This window comes from Bombyx mandarina, chromosome 24 (assembly GCF_030267445.1).
Source record: "Bombyx mandarina strain Sakado chromosome 24, ASM3026744v2".
Lineage (NCBI taxonomy): Eukaryota > Metazoa > Arthropoda > Insecta > Lepidoptera > Bombycidae > Bombyx > Bombyx mandarina.
In genome coordinates, this window is record NC_143230.1 from 3,999,659 (window position 1) to 4,016,206 (window position 16,548).

Sequence of the window (16,548 nt, forward strand, 5' to 3'; positions counted from 1 at the left end):
TATTTTCTGCTGTCTGTTTGTGCGCTGGTAGAAGACGGCTGTTTCTTTCGATGGGTTTCGGCTTCTGTAGCGAGGTTTCACAGGTAACTGTCTGGTTCACTGGTAGCTGATTCACTGGTGGTTTTCTGATAACTGTACTATTGGAGAACTGCTGGTAACTGTTTCTGTCTTGCTGATGTTTCTTTGTCGGAGAGCTTCTGAGAACTGTTTCTGTCTTGATGATCTGCTGAGAACTGTTTCTATCTTGCTGATGGTTCTTTGTCGAAGATTCACTGGGAACTGTTTCTGTCTTGATGTTTCTATGTCGGAGATTCGCTGAGAACTGTTTCTATCTTGCTGATGGTTCTTTGTCGAAGATTCACTGGGAACTGTTTTTGCCTATAAATGGCCATCCTTTTATATTTATTTCAGTACCCCATCTCGCGACGCGCTATCGACGCGCCACTTTCGGGGGTCCCTTGATCTGTATGTTACCGTAGTGAAAGCGCTCCACAAATCGTTCCTATTGGTCTATTTACATTCTCTGATCTGATACACTAACATATTGACTATAAAATAACTTAAGATTATACATTTATGTTACGTAATTACTTATGAACTATATTAATTCTATTTGTTTGATAAAACTATTTAAAACCCTATTTCGTCCTGCACATTACTCCCGCCGTGCGAGTCCGTCGCATTATTTCTCGGTGCAGGATGGTCTTCTTCGATGGGCAGGATCAGTAGTTTTCGTACTGGTCTCCGTAGAACTCCACCCTTGGTTCTGATGTCTACGGTGCGCCCCACGTTGTCGGGACCTGGATATGTCGCTATCACTTTTCCCTCGCATGTGTGTATTTCGTGACTGGCACTTCCACTTTTCATGGCGACGCCTCGGCCATGAGGCTCCCGCCGGTGCTGCAGCTGCTATATTTACTTCACCCGTCGGTTCTGTAGTTTCTGACGCCGATTCCGTCGGCCAGGAGTCCTCTCGTTGGCGTAGGAATTCTGTCCCTCTGAACCATCTATGTTCATTTTGGTATGGCATTGGGACGTTTCGGGTCACGTCGTCGGCTAAGTTGTGCTTCGTGGGAAACCATCGCCTCCCGTTTATTGTTGAACTGTCCTCTATAGCTGTCAGGCGTTGGGTAACGTACGGTTTGTACGAGCGTGATCCCGTTCTTGTCCATCTCAACACTATCTTACTGTCGGTCCAGAAGGTCTTCGAGGTCGGCTTTCTTTCGTGTTTTCGACGAAAGTCTGTAGTTATGTGCACTGCAACTTTTAAACCTTTAAAACTGTCTAAGAAGTCGTCTTCGTAGTGTCTGTTCTGTACTGCGACTGCCGCCTCCGGGTGCGTGGCTTCTTGTTTCTGGGCGGTCAAGTTCTTTACATATATTGCTGTGGAAGGAGAACTTGACGCCCCGAAGATCAACGAGGTCATTCTGTTTTCTTCTGGGGGCTTGTCATCACGCTGATCTTTGCGCCAGAGATAACGGAGCGCGTCTCTGTCTTCATGTCTCAATTTCACTTGCATGAACATCTCCTTGATGTCTGCTGTTACTGCTATATTATGCTGTCTGAATCGCATTATCACTCCTGGTAGTGATTGGAGTAGGTCCGGTCCCTTAAGCAGCATATCATTTAAAACTACCCCTTTTGTTCTGGCGGCGGCGTCGTGGACGACTCGGAGTTTTTCCGGCTTTAGGGGGTTCACGACGGCGAAGTGAGGTAGATACCATGTTCTGTTCTCTGTTTTTGTTTTTGGAGCGGGCTCAGCGTAGCCTTTCGCGACGAGTGCTTCCATCTGTTCTGTGTATTTCTGTTTCAGTTCCGGATTACGATCGAGTTTGTTTTCTATATTTATCAGTCGCTTTAACGAGTTATTGTAGTTGTCTGGTAGACTGACATTATCTGTTTTCCAGAGCAGAGTAGTTTCGTATCTTCCATCTGTTGTGTGGACTGTATTGCTGTTGAGGATGCGAAGCGCCTGTTCCTCTGGGTCTGTTTTTGGTCTTCTTGGTGTGATGCATAGCGCATCCATAGCGAAATACTGTTTTACCAGATTTTCTATTTTATCATCTTCCTGGGTTTCGCTAGCATGATTTATGTAGTTTATGTGGTGGCCTAGGGTACGAGTGCGACCTCCATGCAATACCCAGCCTAGAGGTGTCAGTGACGCTATTGGCTGATTCCTGTTGCCTCGTCTAACTTTCGAAGCTAGTAGCATGTGCCAGTTGTCTTGGCCAATCAGGATTCCAGGTTTCGCGTTCTCGTACGTGATGATGTCACTGATATCTCGTAGGTGCGAATACTCATCTATCTGTTCCTTTGGTATTTTTTGTGCTGTTACTTGTAGGTCGTTAACTGTTCTCGCTTGTATTATTTCTTTTCGACTGTTGAGGCCTCTGAGCGTGAGGTTGACTCTTCTTGACCTTGTTTCCATTGATTTTATGTTGTTAATCGCCTGTATGTGTAACGGATCGATTGGTCCTGTTATTCCAGTCTTCTTGCAAATGATTTCGTCTATGAGTGTCACCGTTGATCCATCGTCAAGCAGCGCGTATGTATCAACCGTGCCTATCGGTCCTTGTACTTGGACTGGGATTATTTTCAAATAGGACTGTTTCTGTTTTCCGGTCCAAGCGGAATTAATGTTCTCTGTTGTTTCCTTGTCACTGTTGTCTGTTTTTTCAATTTTTCTGTCGAAGTGTAGCATCTTGTTGTGAGTATATTTGCAATCATTAATGCCACACGTCTTCGGTTTACAGTGGTGGGTTTTATTTCTATACTTGAGACATCGGAAACACAGGTGTTTATTCTTAGCGATGTCCCATCTTGTGTTTGAGTCTGCCTTCTTGAATATGTAGCAGTCTGTTGTGGTGTGTTCAGTGTTGCTACATACCGGACATTTAGCTCGTGATGGCTTCTCACTGACTAAGTGCACGTTCTGTATGCGTCTGTTGTGTTGTGCGGGCTGCGAGTAGTGCCCCGCCTGTTCAGGCTGTGCATAAGGGCTGCACAGTTCGGCTTCTCTTTTCATGAATTTTTCAAATTTAATTAGATCCGGATCCTCCTTCGGTTGTACCGCGGTGAAGTCGTAGTATCGGTAACGTAGTGTTGGTGTGAGTTTTTCTAACATTGTTTTGGTAGTTTCCGGATTATATAAGTAATGTGTGCAATTTAATGCACGAAGCGTAGCTACGGCGTTGGTCACCTTACTGGAGAATATACAAATGTCTCTTGGTGTTTCTGTTAGTCTTGGCAGAGCTCGTAGCGTGTCTAGCTCCGTTATGGCTATCGTTTCCGGTCTTCCGAATCGCGCTTCTAGACTTCTTATGACGTCGGACGGATCAGCATTTGTTATAAGTAATCCGTCAACGGCTTCCTTTGCCCTTCCTTTCAGGTTCCTTCTGAGTCTGTTTATATTTTCTGTTTTTGTAAAGGAGTTCATTGTCTCGTGATAGGCTGCGCGAAAGGATAGCCAGTCTTGGTGATTGCCGTTGAAGAATGGCAACTCTGTGTATCTTGGTTCGCGGGCGGCTTTGACGGCGAGTGTTATTGCTGCGGTTAGATCTGAGAAGTCTTGTTTGTCGCAGGTTCCCGCCGGTTTTTCATTATGCTGGTCGTCATTTTCTGTTTTTGTGGGTTGGGTTTCCAGCCACGTGCCCACTCTTTCATCGAGTTCTGACTTACTGTATTCTGATTCGCTGTTTTCGTCATCAGATCCAGCTTCGAGCGTGGCCAGTCGGGCGGCTGCCAATTCCACTTGTAGGCGGGCGAGCTCTTCTCTAGCTTTGGCTATCTTCTGTTCTTTTCTGTTTCGCGACCGGTCAGTTTTGACTGTACCGGCGCGCTGTTTTGTTGGCACGTCATTCTGTTTGACTATATACTGTTTGACGGCCTCTGTTTTTGAGTTCCCAGGTTTCTCTGCGAGTTTCGTCGTGGCTTCCGTGTTGGCTGTTGCGCACGATGATTCTGTTGTGGGGGCTACCAGACTCATGACGGTATTCGCGGTTGTTTCTGTCCACATGCTCTGTGCTGTAGCTGTGGTTTCTGAGGGCGGCGACTGTTTTGTTTCGATCCGTCCTCTTCCTGTTGACCGCGTTATCGGCATTGTTCCAGTTTCCTTTTCAAAACGTATCCTCTACCCGGCTCGAGAGAATAATGACATGTGTCCTCTATCCGGCTCGAAGGACCATGAAATGTACACGACCCGGTCTGTATGGCTGTTTCCGAGTCGTGTGATAATATTTTCTGCTGTCTGTTTGTGCGCTGGTAGAAGACGGCTGTTTCTTTCGATGGGTTTCGGCTTCTGTAGCGAGGTTTCACAGGTAACTGTCTGGTTCACTGGTAGCTGATTCACTGGTGGTTTTCTGATAACTGTACTATTGGAGAACTGCTGGTAACTGTTTCTGTCTTGCTGATGTTTCTTTGTCGGAGAGCTTCTGAGAACTGTTTCTGTCTTGATGATCTGCTGAGAACTGTTTCTATCTTGCTGATGGTTCTTTGTCGAAGATTCACTGGGAACTGTTTCTGTCTTGATGTTTCTATGTCGGAGATTCGCTGAGAACTGTTTCTATCTTGCTGATGGTTCTTTGTCGAAGATTCACTGGGAACTGTTTTTGCCTATAAATGGCCATCCTTTTATATTTATTTCAGTACCCCATCTCGCGACGCGCTATCGACGCGCCACTTTCGGGGGTCCCTTGATCTGTATGTTACCGTAGTGAAAGCGCTCCACAAATCGTTCCTATTGGTCTATTTACATTCTCTGATCTGATACACTAACATATTGACTATAAAATAACTTAAGATTATACATTTATGTTACGTAATTACTTATGAACTATATTAATTCTATTTGTTTGATAAAACTATTTAAAACCCTATTTCGTCCTGCACAAATATGAAATGAATATGAATCCAAGCGAATCGGCTGATATAGCTATTTATATTTAGAATTAAATATTATAAGGCGCGCAAGAAGTGTTTTTTTATAAAATCACTCAATCGAACCATACAGGGTGTCCAAAACTTATTATTTTTTCGGCCTTATCGTCGTTGATATCTATATGTTCCTTAACACTTAACATCAGACATCCGTTAGCTCGTTCGTGTAAAACTTAAAAAATATATAAAAATGTTGGATAATAATCATAGGTGACTATCATATGGGGATCATATGGACCAGCATTCAATACTGTGGTCATTTATCTAACTTACATTATTTATTTATTTTATTGCTTAGATGGCTGGACGAGCTCACAGCCCATCTGGTTTTAAGTGGTTACTGGAGCCCATAGACATCCACAACGTAAATGCGCCACCCACCTTGAGATACTAGTTCTAAGGTCTCAAGTAGTTACAACGGCTGCCCCACCCTTCAAACCGAAACGCATTACTGCTTCACGGCAGAAATAACCAAAATCTCAAGAACATACCTTATATGAGGTGGTTAAAGTGATAACAGAACGAAAATTTAATTATTTCGTGTGTTCGTTCCTTAGGAATATTTATTAGCTTAAGTAAATTCACATCCTTATTTCACATCGAGATCCCTGAGGCGGTACACTGTGTAATTGCGCCTAATTTACTGTTCATATTTTATTCACAACCATTCTTTGATCTATTGGAAGGAAAGGGAAGGCTTAGAACAAATCGTATAATTTAATTGGTTCATAAACTTTGGTGATATTGGCAGATTGGGATGCGCTTCGATTATTTTATTTCGATTTCTCATTTTTGATTTTTTTTTTAACTATTTGAACGAAGTTCCTTGCCGCGCGTTGTGAAAGGGGGCTAGACGGAAAAAAATCTTACGAAAAGTTGTCACGACACTTTTTAGATCCGTCATTCTGACCAATCAACGTGTAGGCGCTTATCGCGTCACATTGCTCGTATCCGATTGGTCCGCGTAATGAGTACAGTTTCTCGAGATAGCGTTTCAACAATAGTAATTTAGTTCATAGTATTGTTTTTTTCTTCTTCATAATGCCGTAATTAATTATTATAACTTAAAAAAAATATTACAATTCCTTCACTAATTAATCGAAAGGAACTTCGTTCCATCCGGGTGTCCCTTGACACCTCTGAAGTTTTTATTATTATTTTTTATCACGCCACGTTAACTGGTCCCGTGATAAGTTCGTAAAGAACTTGTGTTACAGGTACCAGATAACGGATATAAATGTAAGATTTTTATTATACACATACATAATATATTTAATATACATCCATAACCCTGGAAAATATATTTATATTTATCATACAAATATCTTCCCTTGGCGGGATTCGAACCCGCGACCCCCTTGTGTAGTGACCATGTCACTTACCACTACACCAGACGGCCGTTATTATTTATATTATTATATTAATATTTTTTGAGTGAAACAAATTTAGTGTGATTAACAGCAGGCTATGTTGTGTAATTATTTAATGTTTATTGCATTATTTATAACATCGTGTACAAATTCAGCACATTTTCTTGTTTAGTCGTGCGAAAATGGCTTATGTTGCAAGCCAGTTTTTTTTATTTATAATACTTGTTGTTATTGTTTGTTTATCTTTTTAGCTTTTAATGTGTATTGTGTGCCTAATAAATAAATAAAGAATTAAATGAAACTAGAGGTCCCGCAGTAGTCGAAATTCGACTATAATTAGTTAGAGTTGTAAGTTTGTACACTATTTTGATTGTATTTTATACTTCTATAATCACAAATTTCGCCAAGACTACACTATAAAAAATATTAACAGAGACAAACAATATTTAATCTATTCTCAATTTGACAACAGACGTCAAGATCAAAAGTTTGACAGTAAATAGTATGCATGCGTGTGTGCGTCAAATACATGGTATGTAGTGTGTGTAATGTTTTCTTTATTGATTTAATGTATCTTTTATGCATTATTTAAAAAAAAATTAGCATTGTGCACTTCTTCTCTATATTCTCTATATGTGTGGAAAATTTCATACTCCTCCGTCCACGCAATTTTCGTAAAAAGGGATACAAAGTTTTTGCTTCACGTATATAGATAAATAGATTTGGCGTTTCTGTCATGTTGAATGTGGCAGGTTAGTGGGTCTTATCATTGTGGCCTGAAGGGTAAGGACTGCCTGCAGTGTACTCCTGACAAATGATACGACTATGTTTGACATTATGTAACATTTTTAACACGCTTTTATAAGCTCGGCATATCTCAATCTATCGGGATTTTTAATTGAAGTGAACTAAAACAATTTTCCAAAATGAGATTTTACAAATACTTTGAACGATTTATACACATGTATTCTATCAGTTTATAATTATATTATTTTCTATACTAATATTATAAAGATGAAGAGTTTGTTTGTTTGAACGCGCTAATCTCAGGAACTACTGGTCCGATTTGAAGAATTCTTTCAGTGTTAGATAGCCCATTTATCGAGAAAGGTTATAGGCTATATAACATTACGTATTTGGTCCTAGCCAAATGCAAGCGGAGCACCAATAAAGAATGTTTCAAAATCGGGGTTTTTTCCCTTTTGAGAGCTTCCACTGCGTGCGCTGCGGAAATGGTTAAAGTTTCGCTAAAATAATGTACGAAAGAATTGTTCCCCTTTAAAAGATCTAATAATAGTCCGCTACAGCGTATGTCTATATTATGTTAAGGTTGGCTCTTTATGTGGTGTGTGTGCTGCCGGTCATGACATATGGCGCTGAAACGTGGACATTAACCGTAGGTTTGGTCCGTAAGCTCAAAGTCGCTCAGCGTGCTATGGAAAGGTGTATGCTCGGAGTTTCTTTGATGGATCGAGTCAGAAATGATGAAATTCGTCAAAGAACCAAAGTAACCGACATAGTCCTAAAGGTTAGCAAGCTGAAGTGGCAATGGGCCGGACATACGTGTCGCAGAACCGATGGCCGATGGAGCAGACGTGTTCTGGACTGGAGACCGCGTACCGGCAAACGCAGCGTTGGGCGTCCCCCTGCCCGTTGGACCGATGACTTGCGGCGATATGCTGGGAGAGATTGGATGCGGAAGGCGGAGGATCGTTCATTGTGGCGGACTATGGGAGAGGCCTACATCCAGCAGTGGACAGATACAGGCTGATGATGATGGCTCTTTATAACGTTTTTTATGCTAACCAAGTTTCTTCTAAAATAAAGCATTATTTGTGAAGGTGTTTTTATAAAGATAATATTCTACGTAAAATTTAGCGTTATGCCAAACTTAGTATTAAACGCGGACGAAGTCGCGGGCAAAAGCTAGTTTTAGATAAAAATGAAATTTTATTTTAGTTACAAAAGAACTTTACGTCTTGCAAGGCTCAAAATATTAAAATCAAAACTGAATTAGATTTCTTCAATCATATTTTTGACGTTTACCAAAAAAACAAAAATATTTGGATTAAGCCACATCAATTCTAAAAGTCTGATACTACGAACTGAATATTTCAAAGTCATTTTCACCGACTTTAAGAAAATGCGATTGACTTGAAAATTTGCTATTATGACCGGTATCAACAGGACAATAAGGTATAAAATTCATTGTTACTTCGGTTTGCTTTGTTTAAATGTATTTTTTTAGTTCTTAAGCTACGTAGGTATTGTTACGCGCTGGGGTTCGGGATAAATAAAATTCTACTGAATTACAAGTTAACACTGTATTAGCACTTAGAAAACTTAAAACACTTCACAAGCACTTTAAAATTCACGATTCACTTCTTCCGCTTCGCTTCAGGTGATCCGTTCGCTGTTTCGCTTCGAGTAGTTCCGATTACTATCTGACTGCGTGTCATCTCTGCAACGCTATATTACAAGTCGATACCACATCCCTAGAATTATCGATAATATTCCACACATTTCGGGTATTGTGTTTCCGCTATCTGACAATAGATAGCTTTGTACTTCTCGAGCGTTCTAGGTGCTACTAGGTCCTTCGATATTCTTTCGACTATTCAGCGATAGATGGCGTTACTCTTATCGGCGTAACAGTATATTAACTAATCTACAGGAATGCGTGCTCAACACGTAATCAGCTCCGACAAGTTTGTTTGCTCATAGTCTGGGCGATTAAAATCTCTATATTGTGTATGCATTTATTTACAACTATATTTAACAGTCTCTGATATCCGTAATTCAAAGAGTTTTACTTTTGAAACCAGGTGGTGGCGTATCTTTTATATTTGATTAGTCATTTCTTTTGTCACGTATGTACGCAATGAAGAAACCATGTCGTGTAACATAAATAGAACCAAATATAATTATAATTATAAATGAAAATAAGTCTATAATGGCTTAAGCGACTTCGGCCGCGAAGCCGTAATGGATTGCAGTTTGAAGAGTTAAAGTATGATATACAGTTGATATTTCAATCATAAGCCTCAAAGGGGGCTGTGAGATTCACGTTATTGTCTCTATAGAGTCCGGTGACCACTTAACACTAGACGAGGCGTGTTTATATCTACCCATATTGCAAAACAAAATCGACATGTGTGCGGTAGCTGTAGAAGTGAGAGAGAGATTTTCTATCTCACTCTTTCGCCGGCTAAACCTTATTTGTATTAGCATATATTTAAAAAAAAGCACTCAATAGATGAACTGATTATACGAACACGCTTAGAAATTCGAGTGCGAATTTATCAGGGCGAGGGTTGAGCTTACACGTCATAAAAGTCGCGACCTCTCGCAAAAACTATCATAATTCAAACTCCGACCGTGATTTGCCTCCAAGCTACTACAGACTTCAGAAGAGAATAGAAATGAAATCAATATTTTTTTTTTTTTTTTTTCATGTCTTTTCATTATTTTTTCTAATCGCATTTTTTTGTTGCAGAAGTTATTTTTTTACACAATCGGTTCGCGATTAACAGATCTCCTAGAAATTACAAGGTGAATTCTATGGCCAAAACCGGGAAATGAGATCAGTGGTTTTTAATTTCTACTCGTATTTCAGAAAATGGGTGAAAGAACTCTTTGTGTTGAATGGATATTAAAGCCTATAGACATAATACTATAGACATATATGTGAACGCTACCACACATTAATAAGATATGACATATCCAAAGATAATATAATATTAAAAAAAAATAACGTGATCTAAATTTGATTTGGTGACCGATTGAACTAAATTAAGTTCTGAAATATCACAGCAGCTTGGATTGAACAGCCACCGTGAAAATTCTACGAAAAATATAATGACGAAACTTTTTCCCTAAAATTCTTAAGAACCTTTCCGCCAATAATTTTTATTAATATAAATATAATCAATAATAAAGGCACGCAATAACTTTACATCCGGTATCCGCTCAAATTCATTCCGTGAAAATATTAAATTTGTGCTCAGTCGATTTATGATTACGTCCAAAAATATGATATTATTACGATATATATTACGATACATGATAATGACAGTTGACAGGAGGGAAAAAAAAAATTGGAGGAGAGTAGCAGCCGCCCCCCAAGAACGAAGAAGAGAAGAAAGAAGAAATGAAGATGAAGAGAAGAGGGAAGAGAAGAAAGAAGTCGTCCCATCACACACCTCGAGCCTGATACATACCATCCCGCAGTGCAACACCCCTGCCTCAATAAGTAGGGAGATCCAGTCCGGGCAGAGGGGTTACCCCGAGGCCCGCTCCGCGCCCCCGCAAGGGGACGCGACGACCCCATGACGACGGTGTCATTATATTATTTCCGATGTTTTGAATACTTTTCAGTTGGCGTTCACGGACGAGCAAGTTATTGTTCATTAACATTTTAATACTGTGGCAACTACTCACAAATTTTCAGAAAATGACTAATAAGAACGACTGGCGAGTACCGAAAAAAATACTACATTGTCAACCAATGTTTATTTATTGTTCATTAGTTAAGTAAAATTTAATAATTTCGAATTACTAAATCTATTTTTTACGAAAACTATTTAATTTATTTCACTTCTAAACCTTACTATGTCTGTGCTGGAAAATGGCCACAGTTGTTGAACAAAGGAGGGAAAAAGTCACATTACCTCGTCCCTCTCGTGATCCGACCTGTTGGCTATGTTTACTTTATATCATTCTTATCTAATACTATGTTTTGTAATAATCTGTTCAGACAAAGGACAGGAAAAATATTGGTATAATTGAAAAAAAACATCTTTTGAAAATTATTTCGGTATTTTTTTATCATGATGACATTACCACTTATCCCATCTACACTTGGTAATTGATAGGATAAGAAAGAACTCAACCAAGGCAGGTGAGGGGCGAGATTTACTGGTCGTAGGACCTCTTGTGACTCCGAGCGGGTAGGTACCACCACCCTGCCTATTTCTGCCGTGAAGCAGTAATGCATTTCGCTTTGAAGGGTGGGGCAGCCGTTGTAACTATACTTGAGACCTTAGAACTTATATCTCAAGGTGGGTGGTGCATTTACGTTGTAGATGTCTATGGGCTCCAGTAACCACCTAACACCAGGTAGGCTGTGAGCTCGTCTACCCATCTAAGCAATAAAAAATATAAAAAAATATGGGTTTCTCGCGTAGAACATCCATCCTCAGTTGGGGAGCTACCAAGAATATATAAGTACGGTCTACAAAGATTTAATCTATAAACAATTGACACCACATTCACTTTTCACTGAGTTTCATATTTGACGAAAACATGTAAATGTATTATTATATAGCAGCAATCCAGGATGCATCGCTCACTCAAATAGGAGAGAGACAGATGTCGAACGCTGCCGAACGCGGAGGCCGATTGTGCCTCTTTGTCGCTCGTTGCGCGCTCTCGCTTGCACTTCAAGCCTTAAATGGAACGCCTCAGAGCGACGTAACGCCGCATGAGTCATGTTTTTTCGTGCGTGCAGCCGGCTCCATCGAATTATAAGACGTTGTCGCGTCAAAAAAAAAACGACCGTTCGTACAATCTAGTAACACCTATAATCCGAAATTTCGCTTAAATGGTTCATTAGACCATAAGTCAATGGCTGTGTGACCAGTTTCCATCGATAACACAGTGGAACGTCAACTTATTCAGCGACTTATGCAAAAAAAAACCTTTCGGTAATTACGCAAGTTTTCACTACTCCGCTACACTAAAATTAATATTTATATGGTAGTGTAAGTAGGTACCTAGTTTAAAACTGAAATAATACTAACAAAATTCGCGTAGTTGCTAGTCGAAGTATGCAAGAAGTGGTCTAAGTACTCGCTAGTGGCTCGTAGTCTAAGTCTGCGGGTGTCAAGCGACATTCTGTCGGGGTGGCAAGTTTTCATGTTGCACGAAAACCGTGAAACGAGAAATTAAAAGAAACGTCTAGAAAAACGCTTAGGATCATTTTTTTGGTGTAATCGGAAGAGCTGTATTTTATGTTCGGACAGCGCAACAAGTTCATTTTATTCTTCAAACATTGACAATGTCAAAGACAATGTTTATAACGCACGGTTTTTATGAATCAATTAACAGACTGTCCTACCAGCTGTTTCTTTAATATTTGTGTTTAATTTTGTATGAACGGAATAACTCTATCAAATAGTCGCATAACCACATTCGTCAAAATTCGTAAAGATTTATTTCTGATGATTATAGTATGATGGTAATGAACTAAGAGGCTAACAGAATTCTTGCATGACCAAATGGTATAGTAAGCTCATCGAATTAGGCCCATTACATTCGTTTTAATGGGTTTCTACCAAGACTATCGTTTTTAAAGTGAGGTTATTACATACGGGAGTATGTTTTAGTGTCTTCTGAAAAATTACGCGATTTCCTCCTTCTTTAACGACGAAATGAAGTTACGGATTGACATGATTTGTAAAAAGTGATAGTTTTAAATCACGTGTGTTACATAGGCTACCTTTTATCCCGAAATAGCATCTCATTCTGACGGGAAACTTAACTGATACTTTTCTTTGATTGCACGGGCGAAGCCGTGGGTGAAGGCTTGTTTATAATATCTGATAAATACTAAATTTCGCACAGAGACCCCGTTTGTGATGTAAGCATTCAATGAGAACGGATTCAATCCTATCCAGAAAGGATTTTTCATCTAGTGCAACATAGGTACTATAAGGCTATGTTCCTATTAGGTTAGGAATAGATACGCACAGCAAGTTACCATGGTAACCGTTGCTATAAGAGCACCGGTTTAAGAACCAGATGGTGACACTTAGGCTCGATTAAATGCAACGTGTTGAATTATTTCTGAATAAAAAAACAATCCTAGTGAAGGCAAAGAGCTCTAGACTTATAATGCCCTGAAATCCTTAACCCACGCTTGGATAAAAAGACTGTTTGTTTGTATTTTTGTTCTCGTTCTGACGTAACTCGTTAGACTGTAATGGAAAACAGTCGTCGTTAACACTCCAATGTTTACGGCAGTGAGACGTGGTCGCTGAAAATGGGCTTTATCAGAAGGCTCAAAGTCACTCAAAGAGAAAGGCAGAGAGCTACGCTCGGAGTTTCCCGTGCGAAATCCATCGAAATCGAAATCAGGAATGAGGAGATTCGCAGAAGAACCAAGGTCACTAGCATAGCTCGAAGGATTGCAAGATTGAAGTGGCAGTGGGTGGGACACATTGCTAGTAGAACAGATAGCTGGTGGGACCGAAAAGATTTCAAGTGGCGACAGCGCACCGGTGAGCACACCGTGAGTAAGACTCCGACCATGATCTGCTAGAGGTCGCGGTAATACGCTGGATGCAAGTTGCGTAGGACCGGTTATTGTGGTGAGCATTGGGAGGGGCATATATCCAGCATATTTTGGGTTGAAAAAAAAAAAAACACCCACTGTGTCTAGTGTGAGTATTTTAACGTTCTCGATAACGTAAAAGTTAACTTAAATTTGTATGCATGTCGAGAACGTTAAAAAACTCGCACTAAGCACACGGGATAGGTATACTCCACTTTGTCATAGTACTATCAGTGGAAGCATAGGTCTCGTAAGCAGTTTAAAGTTAGTAATAGTTACATAGAAGCATTATTCGACCATATGCAAAATGTTAAATACGTTAAAAGAATGTCGTCATATTTAAGTTTTTTTTTATTTACTGCTTAGATGTATGGACGAGCTCACAGCCCACCTGGTGTTAAGTGGTTACTGGAGCCCATAGACATCTACAACGTTAATGCGCCACCCACCTCGAGATATAAGTTCTAAGATCTCAGAATAGTTACAACGGCTACCTCCACCCTTCGAACCGAAACGCATTACTGCTTCACGGCGGAAACTGGCGGGGTGGTGGACCTATCCGCGTGGACTCACAAGTGATCCTACCACCAGTAATTACGCAAATTATAATTTTGCGGGTTTGATTTTTATTACACAATGTTATTCCTTCACCATGGAAGTCAATCGTGAACATCTGTTGAGTACGTATTTCATTAGAAAAATTGGTACCCGCCTGCGGGATTCGAACACCGGTGCATCGCTACATACGACGGACGTCGTATCCTTTAGGCCACGACGACTTCAAAAGTGTAAGTAAACGATTTTTTTGGCTTAAAATGAGACTTTAAAACGTTAGTCCTAGTCTGCCACTATTCACAATACGGTGTCTATAGCTTTAGATAACCACTAAATTAGTGAACGGATAGGGTTGCGCCGAAACCCAAAATAGCAGCTAGGCATTTTCAGGCGTGCTTTATTAAGTTTGAATGCGACATAGGACCCTTCGTAAGGCGACCCTTTTTAATTCATGGTCTCGTGACAAGTGCAAAGGGGAAATGCTATTTATACGTGTTTTTTTTTTCTCCATCGAACGGGAAATTGAAAGGTATCGGCCGCTTGTCGGAAAGTCACTGCATATTTTCAGGTTACCACTGCTCGCAAAGAAATATAATAATATGTGAACATTCAAAAGCATTTAATGGTTAAGTCGCAGTCGCGTAAAAAAAGCTCCCTTGCTCTATAAGCTCCGCCATCGCTTATCCGCGGCGTTGGCAGGGCTGAGGACTTATAGAACTAGGAACTGTCCAACGACCAGGGTAATGGCGTTGCTAAACAAATTTCTGTCCGAAATTCAGAATGCTGACGTATTTGCCGATAGTTGGGGAATACTTTTGTCTAAAATAATGGTATTTTTAGCATAATAATAATCTATCTTTTTTTTTATTGCCCTTGTAGGCAGACGAGCATACGGCCCACCTGATAGTGAGTGGTTACCGTCGCCCATGGAATTTAGCAATGCCAGGGGCAGAGCCAAGCTGGCTATCTATATATATAAAAATGAATTGTTGTTCGTTAGTCTCGCTAAAACTTGAGAACGACTGTACCGATTTGGCTAATTTTGGTCTTGAATTATTTGTGGAAGTCCAGAGAAGGTTTAAACGGTAGATAATTAAGAAAATGCTCGGAATTAAATAAAAATAAAAATTTTGTTTTCCCTTTCATGTGTCCCCCGTCGGACGGATTCCTTTTGTTTGTTTTAAGTTTATTATAACAAAAGTTTAGGTATTTTATTTATCGATTGAGGCACTACGAAGTCTGCCGGGTCAGCTAGTACTTTATAATTTTAGTAATGTTGTTTTTTGTGTTAACGAGTTAGGCGTTTTGATTGCAAACTTTAAATAAATAAAGCGTAAATCAAACTCAACGATAATTTAAAATTGTTAATGCGAAATAAACTATATTTCACAAAATAAACGAGTAAATTGCCTTTTAAAGTTACCATCATGGCGTTATCAGAACTTAAATAGGGACAGACACGCGATTTCATAAACCATTATAAATGTTATTTAGTGTGTCTACATCAATGAAATTATGAATTGGTGTAGTTAAGCTTTTGCAGTGATATAGAGCGAGACGGATATATCCGTTGCGAACGTAACTAAAAAAGGACAGAGTATTTTCGGTAGACGCTAATTAAATGTTATTGTATTTTTAGTATTTTTCGTTTATTACTGCTTACAATGGACTTCTTAAAAAACTAGGTTTAAGTTGTTCAAGGTTGCTAGTTAAGAGAATAATACGGTGTCTTTTTTTTTTTTATTGCTTATATGTATGGACGAGCTCACAGCCCACCTGGTGTTAAGTGGTTACTGGAGCCCATAGACATCTACAACGTTAATGCGCCACCCACCTTGAGATACAAGTTCTAAAGTCTCAGTATAGTTACAACGGCTGCCCCACCCTTCAAACCGAAACGCATTACTGCTTCACGGCAGAAATAAGCAGGGCGGTGGTACCTATCCGCGCGGAGTCACAAATGGTCCTACCACCAGTAATTACGCAAATTATAATTTTGCGGGTTTGATTTTTATTACACGATGTTATTCCTTCACCGTGGAAGTCAATCGTGAACATTTGTTGAGTACGTATTTCATTAGAAAAATTGGTACCCGCCTGCGGGATTCGAACACCGGTGCATCGCTTCAACACGAATGCACCAGACGTCTTATCCTTTAGGCCACGACGACTTCTTCTAAAACTTTAATGTGCTATTAATGTCGACGAGGATTTAAAGGGTCAGGGTGTTCATGCAACACAGCGACCTCGGCAAGAAGGAACATCAGACTGTTTAGGGCAATCATAAATATAACATTTTAAACTAACATTTTTACTAGTAGTAGGCCCTCTTGTGAGTCCGCACGGGTAGGTACT

General features: G+C 40.0%; 1 protein-coding gene across 1 annotated transcript; it reads right to left on the reverse strand.

The window, feature by feature from the left end:
* Window positions 1-682: 682 nt before the first annotated feature.
* On the reverse strand, window positions 683-4,099 carry LOC149499941 (uncharacterized). The gene has a single exon (XM_089738266.1). The coding sequence runs from the start codon at window positions 4,097-4,099 to the stop codon at window positions 683-685; it is 3,417 nt and encodes a 1,138-aa protein (XP_089594392.1).
* Window positions 4,100-16,548: the final 12,449 nt, after the last annotated feature.

Bases quoted from the DNA above. Each gene is read 5' to 3' on its own strand.
- LOC149499941 (XM_089738266.1), bottom strand. From the start codon at position 4,099: ATGCCGATAACGCGGTCAACAGGAAGAGGACGGATCGAAACAAAACAG.